Genomic DNA, 17,310 nt, shown 5'->3' on the forward strand with positions numbered 1-17,310 from the left:
AATTGTCTCTTTCCCACAGATCAGAGCTATCTTTCTTCTCCCAAATTCTTAGAAATGGCATCCAATCAGCCTTTGCCTATATCTGAGATGGTAGTTTCACACATTAATCATGAAACTATCATGCAAGAAATTATGGCTACTCATAATCCCGATAATAGTAAAGACTTTCAAGTCAATTTTATCTTTAATTCTGTCAAAAACATCCTTTGTCCTTTTAAGGTTAGTTTATTTATTTCTTACTTTATACATTTAAACAACACAACCAATTCAGTTTAATTAAACCATGTATCTTGTTGGTGTATTGCGTCGCATAATAGTTACTATTTTCCATTTCATTTGTTGTGTTGAATGATGCATTTATGGTTCATTTAGACTGTTGGAAAATCCATTCCTGAAGACGAGGAGTCCAATGAAGAATCTGATGAGGAAGAATATGCTGAGGAGTCTGATGAAGAGCTATTTGACTACAAGGATTCTGGTGAAGTTGACCCCAATAATGAGGAGCTTAAAGACATGGAAATTCCATCTCAGATAAAACGACTTTACTTTGAGGTGCAGTGATTTTTATTTATTTATTTGAAAAAAAAAAATTAAAGTGAACATTTTCTTTCATTAACTTTTCCAATCAAATTAAATATTATAATATGTTGGTTATGTTTTCCAATCAAATACTATAATATATAGATTATGTTATAATACTTGTTTTTTAAAATGTGATATTATTCAGACCTCATTAAAGTGTCGGGATAATGCGGATCAACACACAACTGTAATATACTTTATGAAAATGTTATCTATATTTTCATGGGAAGTCAAGATTTTGATGATGCTGGCGGCATTCTCCGTCAACTACGGAGAATTTAGCTTTGTTAATGGTCACAAGGGATTGGGTACCAAGTTGGCAAATGTCAAGGGAATCCCTACTCCTATGACGCCCTCTCATGTCCAGTTTATCAAATCACTCTTGCATCTCACTAAGTATATTCTTGAGCTCGCAAGATCATCCTCTTATAGTTCATCATCAATCATACCAGTCTCTTGCTATTGGATTCTCACAAGTATTCTTGCCTGCACATCCTATTTTGTTCGATTTCCGCGAACGAATTCTAAGTAAGATTTAGTTTTATGTATTTAATTATGTGTGGCTAGAGCTGTCAAAATGGCCCAGCCCAGCCCATATGGGCAGGCCCGTCTCGGGTTCAACTGGAAACGGGACGGGACGGGCCGACCCGTTTTTCCATGGGTTGGGATTTTTCCAACCCAACCCGTGTAGGACGGGCTAAACGGGCCAGCCAGTCAGCCCGTTTTTTTTTTTTAATCTACATGATTAAAATATTTATTGTTGTATTGCTTCAAAATTGAACCCATAACCTCTAAGTTAGTAGCCAAGACTATTTACAATCAACCACATTAACCACAGTGAACAAATATGTATGTTTATATATATACAAATATGTATATACACATATAAAATTAGATTTTAATTTTTAATATGTAATTATAATTATAATTATAATTTATTTAATTTATATTTAATACTAATATATTTTACATGTAATATTTTTTATTTTGTAATTATAATACTATTAAGTTATAAAGTTTATAAAATATATAATTTATTACTTTATTTAATTTATATAATAAATAAACTTTAAATTAATATTTATATAAAGATACAATTAATTGTAATAAATGTAATATAAATCAATTATCAATTATATATTTAATAATGCTTGTGAATGATGTAAATAGATATATAATTATATTAAAATGTTTAACATGTGTTCTTAGCATAGTTGGTTTCAATATTAATAATAATTTAATAAGTTAAGTAAAAGGTCAAGGGTTCAAGTCTTATGTTTTTAAATATTAATAAAATACCAAATTATACAACACATTTGGGGGTGGGATGGGTGGGGATACGGGTTATACAGGCCGGGCCATGTAACCCACGGGCCAACCCGTATAACCCATATCTCCCACGAGTTGGAAACGGGACGGGCTGGAAATCCTCCAACCCAGTCCGTGTAAAATACGGGTTAAACGGGCCCAACCCGACGGGTTGGGCCCGTTTTGACAGCTCTATGTGTGGCCATAATACTTGATTTAATTTAATTAAATAATTCATGTCAAACTTCAATATCTAAGCTGTAGGGCAGGCAAGCTATTACAAATGTTATGTAATTAAAAAAAAATATTAATTATTGAATTCTAATAAATAAATATTGATTAAGGTTATTATTATTGTTGTTGTTGTTATAGGTGCCTTGAAAGAACACAATTGTGCAGTTTAGTTGTGAAAGTGAAAGACTTAATTTTAGAATGCCGTCCAATAATAGGTTTGTTAAATAAAATTAATGTATAAATTGTCAATATGTATATAACCATATATTTTGATTGAAGCATTACAGTTAGTAATATTGATATATACAGAAAAGAAGAGAGAAGAGGATTCTTACCAAGCATTGTGTTGCGCATTTTCTGAGGAGAGTCCAGTTCCTTCTAGTAATTTGGATGTTCTCAAATTACTATTCAATGTCAAGTGTCATGACAAAAAGAAGCTCATATATGATGGCCTGACAAGAAAAATGGTACGTACTTAGGTTTAATATAAAACAATTAAATATTCTAAGCACACTAAAATTTATTCTTCATCCCCTATGTTATTAGGAATATTACCATTTATCATTCCTTATGACTGTGACTCAAAAAATCATGGCTACAACCCCTACTAAAAAAAAATAATAATAATCTTTTTATAAATATTTTAAGTTACATGTTATATCTTATTAAATAATAGTATTTGATTTGTCAAAAATAATCTAATGAAAAACATGTTATTCACTGACAAGTGACAAGTAATACTAGTTAATGTTTTAATTAAAATTGTACATCATACGATGGAATGTTAGTTATTAGTAGTTATAGAAATATTGACAATTATTCGTTAACTAAAACATAGCCCCTCTTCAAAATTGCAGGTAGGATTACAGTCCTTGAACAATAAGGGTTTGCTATTGTTAATATCACCAAATCTTGACATTGAAACTCATATGCTTAGGCTACTTGGTGACATTGAGTGGAAACTTAAACTACGTACACTTTGGATTCCAATATTAGATTGTCCTACATCATGGACAACTAATAAAAATATGAAAGAGCAGTTTAGAGGTTTAGTAAATAAAGAAAATTTAGTTTCAATGAGAAATCCAGAAAAATCAGTATCCCTAGGATTAGCAAGATTTGTTAAAGAGAAAGTGTCCCCAACATTTCATATTGGAGGTGAGCCTATCATTATCTCACTGGATCATCATGGAAGGATTACTCACCACAATGCAATGCATTTGATATGGATAAGACTTGGTGTTGTATTTACGGAGTATACTACAGATACAAGTGCCAATGAAGATTGCATAGTTCCTTTATTAGAAAGTGTGCTCAAGAAAAGGACTTTGGATGTTAGGGATTTTGTGCCTGATATTGATAGAGAGATAAGTGATTTTGCAGGTGAAATGAATAGCAAGATGAATGATTGGTTACATGGCATTATTATTCGCGTAACTGATCCGGTACGTTTATTTTAAACTGTTATTCCGTAATATCAAATTAATACTTAATTATTTTATTATTTAGTTTCAGAATTATATATATATAAAAAATACTCTAGATGACATTGATTATGACATATTCAATCTCTTCTTATCATTATTATAAGAAATAAATGTAAATATCTAATTAATTATAATTTTTTCCTTCAAAATTTTATATTTTAATTTGCACTTTTGGACTTTATAGAATTTTGAATTAGATGACATTACTTATTTATTTTAGTCAATAGATTTACAGCAATATTTACACGTTTGAAAGGGAAAATAATCAATGGAAGGAAGCAACTTGGTGCACTAAACTTCTGATATTCAGGCATGATGAACTGATAAATAAATCGGTACGTGCAACATCAATATCACTAACTATTTTTTGCTATAACTAGTTGTCATTTATATGATATTTAAAAAAATTATGTTAGAAATAAACTTTGTTCATATTCATTATTCAACCACAACTTTCTATGTATCATACTAGTACTTCAATTAAAATATTTGTGAATTTTCTGACCAAAGTAAATCTAATTAACAATCAATTGATGATAGCTTTTCCTCTTCTTTTTTTTTTTTTCTTAAAATTTATACCAATATTAATTTTATAACACTAACCTATTTTAATCTCCCAGGTTGATGATAACAAGTACATTTTTTTGATGGGAGGGAATGACATAAAATGGGTTAAAGAATTCCAATCAAAGGTGTTGTGTGTTAATCCACAATTAGCACTTGCGATGTTCTACATGGGTACCAACATTAAAGTATTATTAACAGTTGTTCGAGATCGTATTTGTGACGGATGTCTTCGTCCCTCACATGCAAAACCTTTTTGGACACGACTGCAAAGTATATTCTTGTCAAGAATTCAATTCTTAAACGATGAGAAGAGTGACGAAATTGTGGAAGGATTAAAAAAATTGTTAGCTTTTGAGGCTAAAGGATCAACAATTGGAGAATGGGTTTTGTTAGCCAAAGGGAACAAAATAATTTTATGTGACTTAGGGGACAAAATGTTGAGAGTCATGAATGAATATGAAAAATGGAAGGACAACGCCATTGCCAAAGGGTTTGACCAGGCGTTCAAAGATCATCATGAGATGCTTGCTTCAACTTCTACTTCACATCACCACCGTTATTGTGCTCTGAAATACCCATCCAATTTTAACAAAATTCCTGAGAATGTGGAGTGTCCCCAATGCTGTTACAATATGAACAAATTTGTCACTTTTACATGCTGCCATGGCCATTAGCATTTATTTTCGATGATGTTGGCGATACAAATTAGTAAACTAATAGTGACACATTATATATTATGCAGTTTTTACATATGTATTGATGGTTAAACTTTTGCACCCAATTTTATTTCTCACAATTTGTTACTTGCAATTGAGAGACAATTGTTTATTGTTTTCATCCAATTAAATTTGTTTTGTTTTTTTTTTAAATAATACTCATAATTCTTTACAAATAATATATGTTCTATACTTTTTCAAACATTTTGAACCTAAAGAATTTAAGATTCCATCAATTCGAACCTATATATGACTACCCATTTAAAATGTTAACGGATGTCATGACACTACACTATTTTTGTACGAATTATTTTGACCTCAATAGCTGCGTTATGTATAACTAATTAGCATACATCGCTTTTGACAAGAAAATATAGAAGAAAAAAAAATCATTACTCCTAAAATTCAAGAGTCCTAATAAAATAGGCAATAAAAGTTTTGTTTTTCATTTGGAAAAAAAAAAAAAAAAAAAAAAAGTATGTTGAAAAGATGTTTCCCCTATTCAAATTAATAAATTGTATAATTAACATGACTTTTTATTTTCTATTCTCCAATTTTTCAATTATCAGAAAACTGAAAATATTCTCTAGTTAGTTAGTAAACGAGTTATATATGTTTTTGTCCATTCAATTATTAATTAATGTTTAGTCATTTTAGTGCCTAGTTATAATAGATAATTAGAAGTGTTGTAACAGTCAAATTCAAATTTAGGCCACAAGAGCCAGTACTCATATTGTCCCTCCATTATCATATCATTTTCCCAACTTCCCTTCCTTCTACTTGTATAAATGCACAAACCGCAGGTTTCTCAGAAGAAAATTAAGGATCTGAAAATTTTCAATGGCATGAATGAAGCATCATATCATAATTTCCCTCCATCTTTCCTTTGGATAACTGCAAAATTATTTCTCGTTCGTTCATCAATTGACAATAACGTAACACTGGAGCTTATGAACAGGTAGATCATATCATCCATCATTGAGTAAATCGAAAATGACGAGGATTCGTGTGTTGCAGACATGTGGAGCTGCATTCTTAGCAATTGCCCACATTATCTGCACAAGAATAATGGTGGAGATGAAGGGGCCTATAGGATCATCAATGTTGTTGCAAAAAATGGAGTATTTCTCTACTTTCATCGCCACGCTTCCCTCCATAGATGGCTTAGAGATTCGATTGCTTTCTTTCTTGGGATCGGTTGATGATTATATCCTCAAATCCGAGAGGATTGCCGAGGTTGTTTTCCCACCGTCTGCTCGCCTGTTTGACAAGATTGAGGAGCTTGCCTGTGCCACATTGTTCCTCCCAAGAAAAGTTGAAGATGGATTGGACAAACTCCCCATGATAGTGCAGAAAGTCCCCTTTCTTGATTGGGGTTTGGTGCATTTGATAGCCTGGTTGGATTTCTGGATTTCTGCTCTTACCTACTGGGGGCCGGGGCCTAATACCACTCGGGAAAAAGAGATAACAATGGATATGAGTTGCAATAATAATGACAACCTCGACCAGAACAACAATAACAACAACAACAACAACAACAACCTCAACAATTCAGAAGAACCAGAACCGATAGACGACAAGAAGGCCTGTTGCCCCCGAGAAGATAATCAAACTGATCCTCCAACACACGTTCCATTATTATCCGAGGATGTCTGTCCAACCATTTCGGGAACAGAAACCACCACCAGCTACACCAGCCTTGTCGTCTCCAATCTCTCCATGCAATCCATGGACACCGATCCGATATCCAGCCCTGTGAGTTCAACCTCAGGAAGCACCGTAACAGACAACACGGACACATCTTTCTTGATCGATTCCTGGCTGCCCATCATGGCCGATTCAGTTGGACATGGCAAGTGTAGCTACAAGGAAGTCCTGACCAAAGGGGTGAAAGAAGAGGAGGCACCCGAAGTGTTGCAGGGTTCTACGGAAAAAAGAGAAACTCCCATCGAAGATCATAAAGAAACGAAGAAACACAGCGCCCCGGAGGATCATCAGCCTGCTAAATCCATGGTTTTTGGGGCTAGAGGGGAAATCTCCAGAGGGAAGAATGTGAAGAAAAAGAAGAAAGGAAAGGCGGAGAAAGACCAACTCTTGCGATTGTTTGATGCAAGCTGGAGTCTGAGTTGAACTCAGAATATATACAGGATGGATGGATTGTGGAGAAAGATAAGTAAATGGGCATCATTGGAAGAGATTTTGAAAGCATATCAGGTAGAGTTGAAGATTAGAGAATTAAAGCTTGTATAATTTTGTATTTAGGACAGATTGATAAACTATCTGGCTGACCTTAATTGGTATATATGCATATATCACATCATTGTATGAATGTACTCTTGATTTTTATTTTTCAATGTCAAATTTTCTTTGTTTTTTTTTTTTTAATTTCTGCTCAGTTTTGCATATGAGATAATTAAGACAAGATGAACAGCATAATGACCCCAAAAATACTATCAAAAAGGGAAAGCTCAGAGAGTATCAAACAATACAGGAAAGGAAATATATCTCCTAAAACAAAACTTGTTCATACTGCAAATAAACTAGTGTCCAAACACAAGGAAGCAAAAGAAAGTATCAGAATCGTTCAATTCTTGAAGGTTTGTAAATCACTGGTGAAAAAAGCACAGATGCCTTAAGCCTTCCTAGCCTTGCTGGTTGCCAATTGTGATTCAGGCTACAAAAAGAAGCAATAATTTAGTGGGTAATTTACAGCAAAATAAAGAAGTAACACAATATTTTGTCTAGTTTTCTATGACTTCACCTCCTTCTTGACAGGCTCTTCTTTTTCAGACAAAGTTAACTCGATATGGCAGGGGGATGACATATAGGCTGTAAAGGAATAAATGTTCCCATTAATTGTGCAGGAGTGAATAGACATGAAATCAAGTGAAACGGAGAATGGGACATATGATACATACGGTTAATTCTTCCATGAGCACGGTATGTGCGGCGTCGTTGCTTCTGAGCTTGGTTTACCTGAATGTGGGATATGAAAAGTGAATCCACATCCAAGCCTTTAACCTAAAAAGATGAACCCATAAAACCGTGAGCAAAGTATGATATAAGAATATTTAGACAAACAAGTATAGAGGAAATTGGTCATACTTCGGCATTGCTCTCAGCATTCTTGAGCAAATCCAGAATAAACCTAGCTGATTTCACAGGCCAACGTCCTTGTCCATTTGGATGCCTGTTCTTTGCCTGAGCAGTTCTTCCAACACCTCTGCAGAAGCGAGTGAAGGGAATGGCTTGCTTGTGGACCAAAACATCCTCCAAGTACCTTTTAGCCTTTGTTAAAGGCAGCTTCCTGATAGCATGCGCTGTTTCCCTTGTGTTCTGAACATATGGAGGAGATAGAAAATATGTCAAATCGCACAATGATAGTTGGAATCTGGTTTAACAAGTAACTCATTCATGAAAATTGTGATAAGACAAGACAGATGTACCATAAAATCATAAATAGCAACCAAGATGGCTACGGATACAAACTTGTAACAATAAGGTCTAAAGTTCAAATCCTAACCCTCTTGGTTTGAATTGGTCAGCTATGGGCAACCTAGGCTGGTTTAACATCCTTGTGGTCCTTTGCTGGCTAGGGTCACAAGGCGAAGTTTACCATGTGCATCCCTCAAGTAGTGGATGCGGGTTTCCCTCGTCACCCAAACATAGGGATGGCAATGAGTCGGGGGTTGGTTGGTTGGGGAGGGCTACATCCATCACCCTACCCACCTTATATTTTCTCCACCCGCACCCGCCCCACACCCTGCATCGGGTGGACTTTAACCACTCCCACCCCCTCCCACCCCCACCGGGTGGGGGTGCCCACTACGGGGACCCACCACTTATCATGATATGAGAAGATGATTGTTAGAAACTTTTGAGCTTAAGAAATGAACACAGTTGCCCAGCCTCACCAAAAATAAGCTTTGCAGATAACTGTTTCAAGCAAAGTGAAAGAGTAGCACAGGGCCAGTACACAAAATACCTTATTTCCATCAATGCATTTAAAAATGTCAAACCAGACCAGGTAACACATTACAAAACCTAGCCAATAACATTGCCAGTTTATATCCCTAACACCTACTAGAGAACAGTTCAAAGCAAGAAGTTGTCATCAGTTTATCCTACAAAACAAGTGCAAGTTATAAACAAGCCTCTCTAGTCATGAATCCGAGCTAATCATACAAAGTCCTAGCCAATTTAACAACCCAATTTCCTATCACTAAAAATTCTTACATACAACGATGATTGAACCCATACATTAAGATATGGCAGAAAACAAGCTAATAGGTGCAAGAAAACCCATCGAAATTAAAAGCCAAACACTTAGAAATCGAAGTTTCAAAAAGAACAGAAGATTAAAAAGTACCTTAAAATGAACTCTAAGATCAGAACCCCTGGCTTTGCAGGCTGTAATAAGGAGATATGAGGTTAAACAACAGTAAAATCAAGCATTAGCAGTAAAATCCTAAATCCCAGATGTAAAATAACATAAAAAAGCAGACTTTCGCATAATCAAACAAACCACAACAACGCATGAGCAGAAAATTAGCTTAAATGAAATACCGATTGCTTACATTTTGTGGGATTGTCGGGCTCTCTTGAGTACTTCACCTGAAAGATAATAGATTTTAAGTATGGGACCTTCAAATCATATCATGTCGAATAAAAAGACAATGGACAAAGAAGGAAGTAACGGGAAGAAACCATGGCGATTGATGATCCTCTTCCAGGAAGTGCTTAGGTCCGCTGTTCTCTCTGCCAAAGGGATTGAGCGCAGAATATTGCACAAGGGTTTTGTAGTCAGGCTGCGTCAACAAAACCCTAGGTTTTACGTTACCACATGGCCCGTTTGCTCCAGCCCATAAAAAGATTGGGCTTAACAATCTTTATTTTACAACTATTATTTTCGGGTTAAAAGGAAGGTCAGTAGATAATTATTATTTGAAGGTGTATATTAAGTAAATAAACTACATATTTATGTAGCAAATTATGCTGCGGAATCGTGTCTACCTTGTAAAGTGAATATAGTTTCAAAAGTGTTTATAATTATGAATATATAATTTAAAAATTATAGATATATAATTCTATAATTATGAACATAAAGTTGTGAACATAATTATGAACATATAGTTCTGTAATTACGAATATAGAGATTCAATAATTGTGAATATAAAGTTCAAAAATTATGAATATATAAATTTATAATTATGAATATAAAGTTCTGTAATTGTGAATATAGAGTTCAATAATTATGAATATAAAGTTCAAAAATTATGAATATATAACTTTATAATTATGAACATATAGTTAAGTAATTATGAAAATAAAACATGTTCACCTTGCAAGGTGGACACAGTTCTATAACATAACGATTGTATTTATGTAATAGTTTAAAAAATACACATAATAAATAAATCATATTAAAAAAGATGATGCATCACAAGATCAACAATTAGCTTAAAATTGCAAAATTTGTGGTTGAATTGTATACATGATTAGATGATATGATTATTGATTATTTACTTTTGTAATCTTAATTGTATCTTAATATTATGTATTTATTTTGTAGTCGTAAGGGAGATCCTCCGGGAAGAACTCGAAAGCGACCGCCGTAATGAGCCTGGACTTGTAACAATTGCACGGTCACCGATGACCACCACTTGGACGTTGGTGCGACTAGCGACTGCCAAAAGTTGAAGTGTCTGGCATTGTATCGGGAAGACGTAATCGCTATCTCAAAAATCAGAGCGGAGTTCGTAGCACGGCCTCAGTGCAATCCTAGGAGTGTAGAGTGCTAAAACGAACTTTGGTAGTGCATATTTTTCTTTTCTTCATTTCCCTTTTTTTTTTAGGTTTCATTCTCCTCAATATAGTTAAAGACGGCAAATTATGCTCTGGACCCGTGTCCACATTGAATTGTGGACATGGGCCCAAAACGACGTCGTTTTTAAAAAAAAAAAAAAACGCGTCATTTAGTTAAAAAAAAAAAAAAATCGCGCGCGTTTTGCCGTTAACGGCGTTATTTTTTTTTTTTTGGATTATGAATGTACAGTTATGCCGTTATGAATGTACAGTTATGCCGTTATGAATATACAGTTATGCAATTATGAAATTATGAACACAGAGCTCTAACATTATGAACTTACAATTATGAACATATATAGTGATAAAATTATGACCATGGAGCTTTAAAATTGTGAATATAGAGCTTCGAAGATTATGAATGTACAGTTATGGAGTTATGAATGTACAGTTATAGAGTTATGAATCTACAGTTATGGAGTTATGAATCTACAGTTATGAGATTATGAATCTACAGTATGGAATTATGAATGTACAGTTATTGATCGAATTATGAACAAAGAGCTCTAACATTATGAACTTACAATTATGAACATATAGTGATAAAATTATGAACATAGAGCTCTAAAATTGTGAACATAGAGCTTCGAAAATTATGAATGTACAATTATGAAGTTATGAATGTACAGTTATGGAGTTATGAATGTACAGTTATGGAGTTATGAATGTACAGTTATAGAGTTATGAACGTACAGTTATGGAGTTATGAATGTATAGTTATTAACATATAGTAATAAAATTATGAACATATACTCTTACAATGAAGTGGTCTGAATTTTAAAAAAAAAAAAAAAAAAAAAAAAAAGAGAGAGATAACAGTGCCTAACGGCACTGTTACCCGTGACCAGCAAGCATGCTGGACACGGGTCCAACGCATAACGATTGGTTAAAGACATAATAGGCCGTTTTTTGAGTATCCATGATTTTTAGGGGATTTTATTTCATATTTATCTATTTCCAGTGCATTTATTTTCCTATGTAAAAACAAAAATTACAATATATATCAATTAGGTCATTAAACTAAAAAAATGTAATTGGGGGCTTAAAATAATAGCTTTATCTATTTATACCCCACCAGCAGTCCTATAATCTTCCCTCAATGAGAGTCACAAAGATGTCATATGAGGACAGAGTGCTTGGCAAGTGTTTTTCTATTTAAATATCTAACGTATGGATAGGATTAAAACAAATAAATAATATGAAATAATATATTAAAACATTCCAATATTTAATATATTTCATAACATATTTTAAAATACACGAACATTAAATCCAAATATTGCTACTTTATTATAAGATATTTATTCATAAATGTGAAATATATATATTTTTAAACTATAAATTGCAATATATATCAATATATAAATTTATAAAATATATTTTTACACTTATCATTGAATATTAAAATACATTATCATTATTATTATTATTATATAATTAAGAATTATATTTACAAATATTGATAATTTATAGTTTTATGTAATAATAAAGTAATGTTTGTTAAAAATATTTGTATTGACTATTAGGGGATGTTTGGTTGGATGGAAAAGTTTTTCCATGAAAAATATTTTTTTTAAAGTGGAGGAAAATATTGTTTTTTGGTGTTTGATTCATGGAATTCATTTTCCTTTTGGAAAATGAATTCCTCACATTTGAGAAAAACAAAATTCTTTATAAGACATTTGATTTTGTTTTCCATGTAAGTTGAGAAGAAAAATGAGATGACTTGACTATTTTACCCGATGGAGGGCAAAAATGGCCCAATACACCTCGGGGGTCAGGTAACGCAATAAATAAGGCCGTAGATAAGCACAAGAGCAGGAAGTAGGGGAAGTCAGTTAGCGGGAAGGTGGACCGGATGGGCATACCCAGTAGTATGCCAAACCAACCAAAAGTCCCTAGTTCTCGGCCAGTAGCCGACCGGGGAAGGGACTTAGTCGCTCGGGTGTTTGGATGAGCGCCTCAAGCGTCCTCGCGGCTCAATTAGCAACCAGTCATTGCCAGGACGGGAGGAATCAACAGTCGGAGGAGTAACCAAGCAATCGGAGGGGTAGGTAGGCAGTCGGGGTATGGACCTGAACCAAGGGGCAAAGGCGTAGAGCAGTCGGAAAAGGGGGCAAGGGGCGACTATGCAGTGTAACCTGTCGGAAGATAAGGTAGCCAACTCCCTCAGGGACTCAGATCAGTACCAGAGATGCGGCAGGACCCTTAGGCGATTTGGTAGGCGGATTTTGTGGAATTCATAAGCAGTAAGGATATGAGATCAATTGAGTTTATGAAGGGAAATCAGTAAAATATGAAAGGAGATCAAGTGTACTTTTGGCAATAAGAACTTACCTAAATTAGGCTCATTAATTATTGTATAAATACCCCATTGTAAACCCTGAAAAAGGGTTAAGCTTTTCATCTTCCCACAATAAACACGAAGCATTTGTTTTCCGGCCACAAGTTTACTTTTTCAGTGGTGTTGGCCCGTTATTTTACTACCCCAGTGATCAATAAAACCAACATTACCCTTCTTGTTCTTTCTTAATTACTATTACTTTTTATTATTTTGTAGGGATATACATGTATTATACTCATTATTCCGTACAATTCTAAATCCAGCCAAACAATGTAATTGATATTCCAAAATAATTTTTTTTCCACAAATCAAACAATGAAATTCATATTCCTAGTAATTACTTTTCAATGGAATTTAAACTCCATTCCCCCTAAAATATTTTCCGCGAACCAAACAGGGCCTTAGAGAAATAATTAGGGAAAATGGTCAAATAGGCTCTCGAACTTTAGCTAAAAAGTCTATTAGCCTCCTCAACTGTTTAAAGGTGCAATTACACCCATCAACAATTCATTTTTGATGTAATGAAGCCTAAAAATCGGTAAATGACCTGCTATCACATGTCACTAGGAATCCAGTCACCATCCAATGAAAATTTCAAGCAAAAAAGTGACCAGCGATGACGAACGGTCGCCGATCACGGAACTTCATGACTGGTCACCGTTCACCAGTTGCCGATCACTTTTTTTCTAGAAATTTTCGCCGGAGGTTGCAGGACACCTAATGACCTGTGATATCAGGTCATTTACTTATTTTTAAGCTTAATTGCATCAAAATGAATAGTTCATGTGTGTAATTACACTTTTAAAAAATTGAGTTAATTAACTTTTTAGTTAAAGTTCGAAGGCCGGTTTGACCATTTTCCCAAATAATTATTTTGGGGAAAGATAGGAAAAGGTGTTTAGGTGAAAAGAAAAATTGCGTGGGGGTTAAGTGATAAGTTGGGCAGTTTAGGGTCGAAATGTATTTTACTCTTTATGTTGGAGCAAAAGTGCAAATTATCGCAAAAGAGATGGTGAAGTCGGTCGTCGATTAACGTTATTCCTCTACGTTATCGAGTGGTGATTGATTCAATCAATCTGTCTCAAATTCAAATACTGATCTGGTTTCGCTGGTATCATTCCTGAAATTGAGAGGAAAGCGAAGGGTTTTGCCTCTAGTAAACATTGATTAAGAGCTCAACTGATTTGGCGGCTATGGGTTCGGACGGCTATGAGGGCGCCGCCGCTCCGACTACGGGTTTGGGCGCCGGAGCTATGGATGATCATTATAGCCGTAGTAGTTCAAACATGGGCGCATCAAACACAATTCCTATCAATTCCTCTAATATTGGCTTTCAGGTTTGCATCTCTCTCCCCATACCTCAATCCCTAGGTTTTGAATATTCAATGTCACTTGCCTTGCTCACCGTGAACCCTTGTTTTGCAGTTGCTAAAGAAGCATGGTTGGAAAGAAGGAACTGGACTCGGTATTGCCGAACAGGTTGGTTAAATTTCCGCCATTCATTTTAAGTTTTCATATGTCAATTTCTGTTTTTTTCTGTATTGTTATCAATTGGTGTTGCAGTTACTTTTCAATTTAGGCTTTCGTTTTCACTGCCGCTGTGTTGTTAACACTTGAATTGTTGTCAAATTGTCTCAAAATATATAAATAAATGAAACCAAATTGCTTAAAACTGAAGGCTAGTGACAACTCCTTGTTTGCGTTTCTGGAGTTTTTGAGATGGAAATTAAGAGGATTACCTTTTTAGCATTCTTTTGGTACCATTTGAAAGTTTCTGGTTGGTTCTTGGATGTATATCTATATCCTGCTGTTTTATAAGGTGAAGCTTAGGAGCTCATGTTTTATACTTTTAACTATGGAGTGTTTGATAAGTATATGGTGTAACATATCTTATTCACAAAATTGTACCAAATAGTGCGCTTAAGAAGGCATAAACTGATTCTATTAAGTGTTAATCCTTCTAAATGTTTCTTTTTCTCTCCATAAAAACTAATGCAGTCACATTAAACAGAAAGAGGCATTTTAGACTTTCTTTTTACTGATTTTCCCATCCTGCAAGCTGTCCTATTTATTTCATGTTTCCTGAAAATGGTCTTATCTTTTTCTTACTCTCTTTGAGGTTCATAGGCACGCGGAGTCCTGTTATTCCATGAGATTTCTTAATTGTTTATGACACTTTTGTTCTAATTTTTTGGCAGAGGAGAACTCCAGGGTTGTGTGTAAGGGAGTAACCGTGGGAGTATGAAACCTTAAGCTTATCTTAAAAACAAAATAAATTTAATTACTGGTTTTTTGTGGCAACTTATTTTGCCACTTTAATTCTTGTCTGTGTTTAAATAATGTGCTTCCAAACTGGAAGGAAAGAATCATTTTGCAAAGTGTCTTCTTAATTGATGTGAGATGTTTCTGTATTTATTTGGCTTATAGTGTTTAAAGCAGTTTCTTACAATTAGGTCTTTTTTTGTGAATGCAAAGATAGAGAGTACAGTGGTTTTAGGCTTTTAGCAAAGTAAATTAACCACTGCCCCCCACCTCTTCTTTTTCCATCTAACAAATGAATTGTTTTTGCTATATATATGTGCTTATACAGCACCTGTTTCCAATATGAGATTATGAAAATTTCTAACAAGTTTTGTGCTAACAGGGCAGGTTGGAGCCTGTAGAAGGATGTGTAAAGAGGAATAAGCGGGGCTTGGGAGCAGATAAAGGAAAGAAGGCAAGTGAGCATACAAAGAGTGAAAAAGCTGGGAAGGAAGTTAAAGTAAGATGTTGTTTGCCTTTCAGAAAATTATAGTGAAATCTTTAATTAATTAATTTTTTTTTTCTTTAATAGCTGTAGCAGTTTTTATCATCATCATCTATGGGAGCTTTTATTAGAGTTTTTGATTACATGATTTGTGTACAAGAATATTGAATTGGATATGAAAAGAACTTTTTTATCCTCTAGTTGTGGGAACTAGGGGATAATCTATTGCTCTTTTCTAATGCCAGCAAGTGAAGGTATCCCATGCTCCCTCTACGATTTTCACTCTGCCCTTTATGTAATTTGGACCATGAGGGAGTTGATTTCTGTAAAAGATGGATCCAATGGTGATTGATAGATGACATAAGAATAATGTGACACAATTTTTATTAATATTCATTTCTCTTAGTCAATTTGCATGTTTTTATCAGTTGGTATATATAAAACCAGGCCTGGTTTGGCATGGAATAATACTAATCATGTTTTTTTTTTTTTTTTTTTTTTTTTTTTTCAGTTGCCGGTGAAAAAGAAAACGAAAGCTCTTACTAAAAAGATGAAGAAAATACTGGAGTTTGAGAAGCAGTTGCAAGAGAAGGAACTAGTGATGGAATTCTACAGGGAATTTTGGCCAGATAATGTTTGATTCATATATTTCATCAGCAATTATTTTCCGTTGCCTTTTGGGTGCAAGGCCACTGGTAGTTTATTGCTTCAGATATGTACATACTGTTTAGGGCATTAAGGTGCAGTTTATCCCTTCACTATTACATTTACTTTTATAAGTATGATATGTTTCATCAGCATTAGGCAAGAGATAATATATTTGAAAAGTTCTTGAGAGAAACATTTTTAATCTCTATGATCATAATCATGAATATCTATGAAACATTGATTATTATGAGAGGAATTTAAATTAATTATAGATTGATGTACAGTTTCCTCTATAACATAGTTCTACACTTGTATAGTGTTTGAGTGAGATTTCTAAGGTTTTCTTTAACTCTCCTATGAAGACTTGATTTTGATATGTTTAGTGCAATAGCCATGAATAGAATTGTTGTGCTACAATTCATAAGAATTAAAGCAATAGCTCCAAAGATTAATCTCAATCTTTTTCCTACCAAATTATAGAAATATCAACTAGCACACTATTTGTAAAACAAGTAACCCATTTTTTCATGTTCATATCCTCAGTTGATTGTTTTTTTTTTTTTTTTTTTTTTGGGTGAAGTCAGTTGATTTAACAAAATTTCAAAAGTAATGGTTCTCTTATCTTTCTATTTTTTTTTTTTTTGGTGAAAAAAGACAGTGCCTAGCGCAGCGAACATTATCTTATTTTTCTCGAGATAGCCCCACCAGCAGTAGCCTGAAGGAGTATCCTAAGATCCTCAGGAGGCTCAGTGACAATTGTAGTACCCCGATCCTCAGGAGGCTCAGTGACAATTGTAGTACCCCACTCCGAGT

General features: G+C 34.1%; 3 protein-coding genes across 5 annotated transcripts; 2 read left to right on the forward strand and 1 right to left on the reverse strand.

Moving 5' to 3' along the window:
• LOC109159682 (protein SIEVE ELEMENT OCCLUSION B-like) lies at window positions 1–5,032 on the forward strand. The gene is made up of 8 exons (XM_019307767.1): window positions 1–219; window positions 373–552; window positions 728–1,110; window positions 2,263–2,339; window positions 2,434–2,591; window positions 2,982–3,569; window positions 3,839–3,946; window positions 4,232–5,032. The coding sequence occupies exons 1-8, from the start codon at window positions 55–57 to the stop codon at window positions 4,850–4,852; spliced, it is 2,280 nt and encodes a 759-aa protein (XP_019163312.1). The 5' UTR covers window positions 1–54; the 3' UTR covers window positions 4,853–5,032.
• Window positions 5,033–7,320: 2,288 nt separating this feature from the next.
• LOC109160263 (60S ribosomal protein L17-2-like) lies at window positions 7,321–9,705 on the reverse strand. The gene is made up of 7 exons (XM_019308546.1): window positions 9,602–9,705; window positions 9,472–9,508; window positions 9,264–9,304; window positions 8,000–8,230; window positions 7,813–7,915; window positions 7,656–7,723; window positions 7,321–7,568 (listed from the first exon to the last, which is right to left on the reverse strand). The coding sequence occupies exons 1-7, from the start codon at window positions 9,602–9,604 to the stop codon at window positions 7,527–7,529; spliced, it is 525 nt and encodes a 174-aa protein (XP_019164091.1). The 5' UTR covers window positions 9,605–9,705; the 3' UTR covers window positions 7,321–7,526.
• Window positions 9,706–14,160: 4,455 nt separating this feature from the next.
• Window positions 14,161–16,941, forward strand: LOC109160265 (SURP and G-patch domain-containing protein 1-like protein). 3 transcript variants are annotated; one of them, XM_019308551.1, is made up of 5 exons: window positions 14,161–14,440; window positions 14,529–14,582; window positions 15,748–15,864; window positions 16,361–16,513; window positions 16,853–16,941. In XM_019308551.1, the coding sequence occupies exons 1-4, from the start codon at window positions 14,297–14,299 to the stop codon at window positions 16,487–16,489; spliced, it is 444 nt and encodes a 147-aa protein (XP_019164096.1). In that variant the 5' UTR covers window positions 14,161–14,296; the 3' UTR covers window positions 16,490–16,513; window positions 16,853–16,941. The 3 variants fall into 3 exon arrangements, with proteins under 3 accessions (XP_019164096.1, XP_019164095.1, XP_019164093.1); XM_019308550.1 differs by having other exon boundaries at window positions 16,856–16,941; XM_019308548.1 differs by lacking the exon at window positions 16,853–16,941 and having other exon boundaries at window positions 16,361–16,661.
• The last annotated feature ends 369 nt before the right edge of the window (window positions 16,942–17,310 follow it).

The sequence above is a fragment of the Ipomoea nil genome, unplaced genomic scaffold, assembly GCF_001879475.1.
Source record: "Ipomoea nil cultivar Tokyo-kokei standard unplaced genomic scaffold, Asagao_1.1 scaffold2845, whole genome shotgun sequence".
Lineage (NCBI taxonomy): Eukaryota > Viridiplantae > Streptophyta > Magnoliopsida > Solanales > Convolvulaceae > Ipomoea > Ipomoea nil.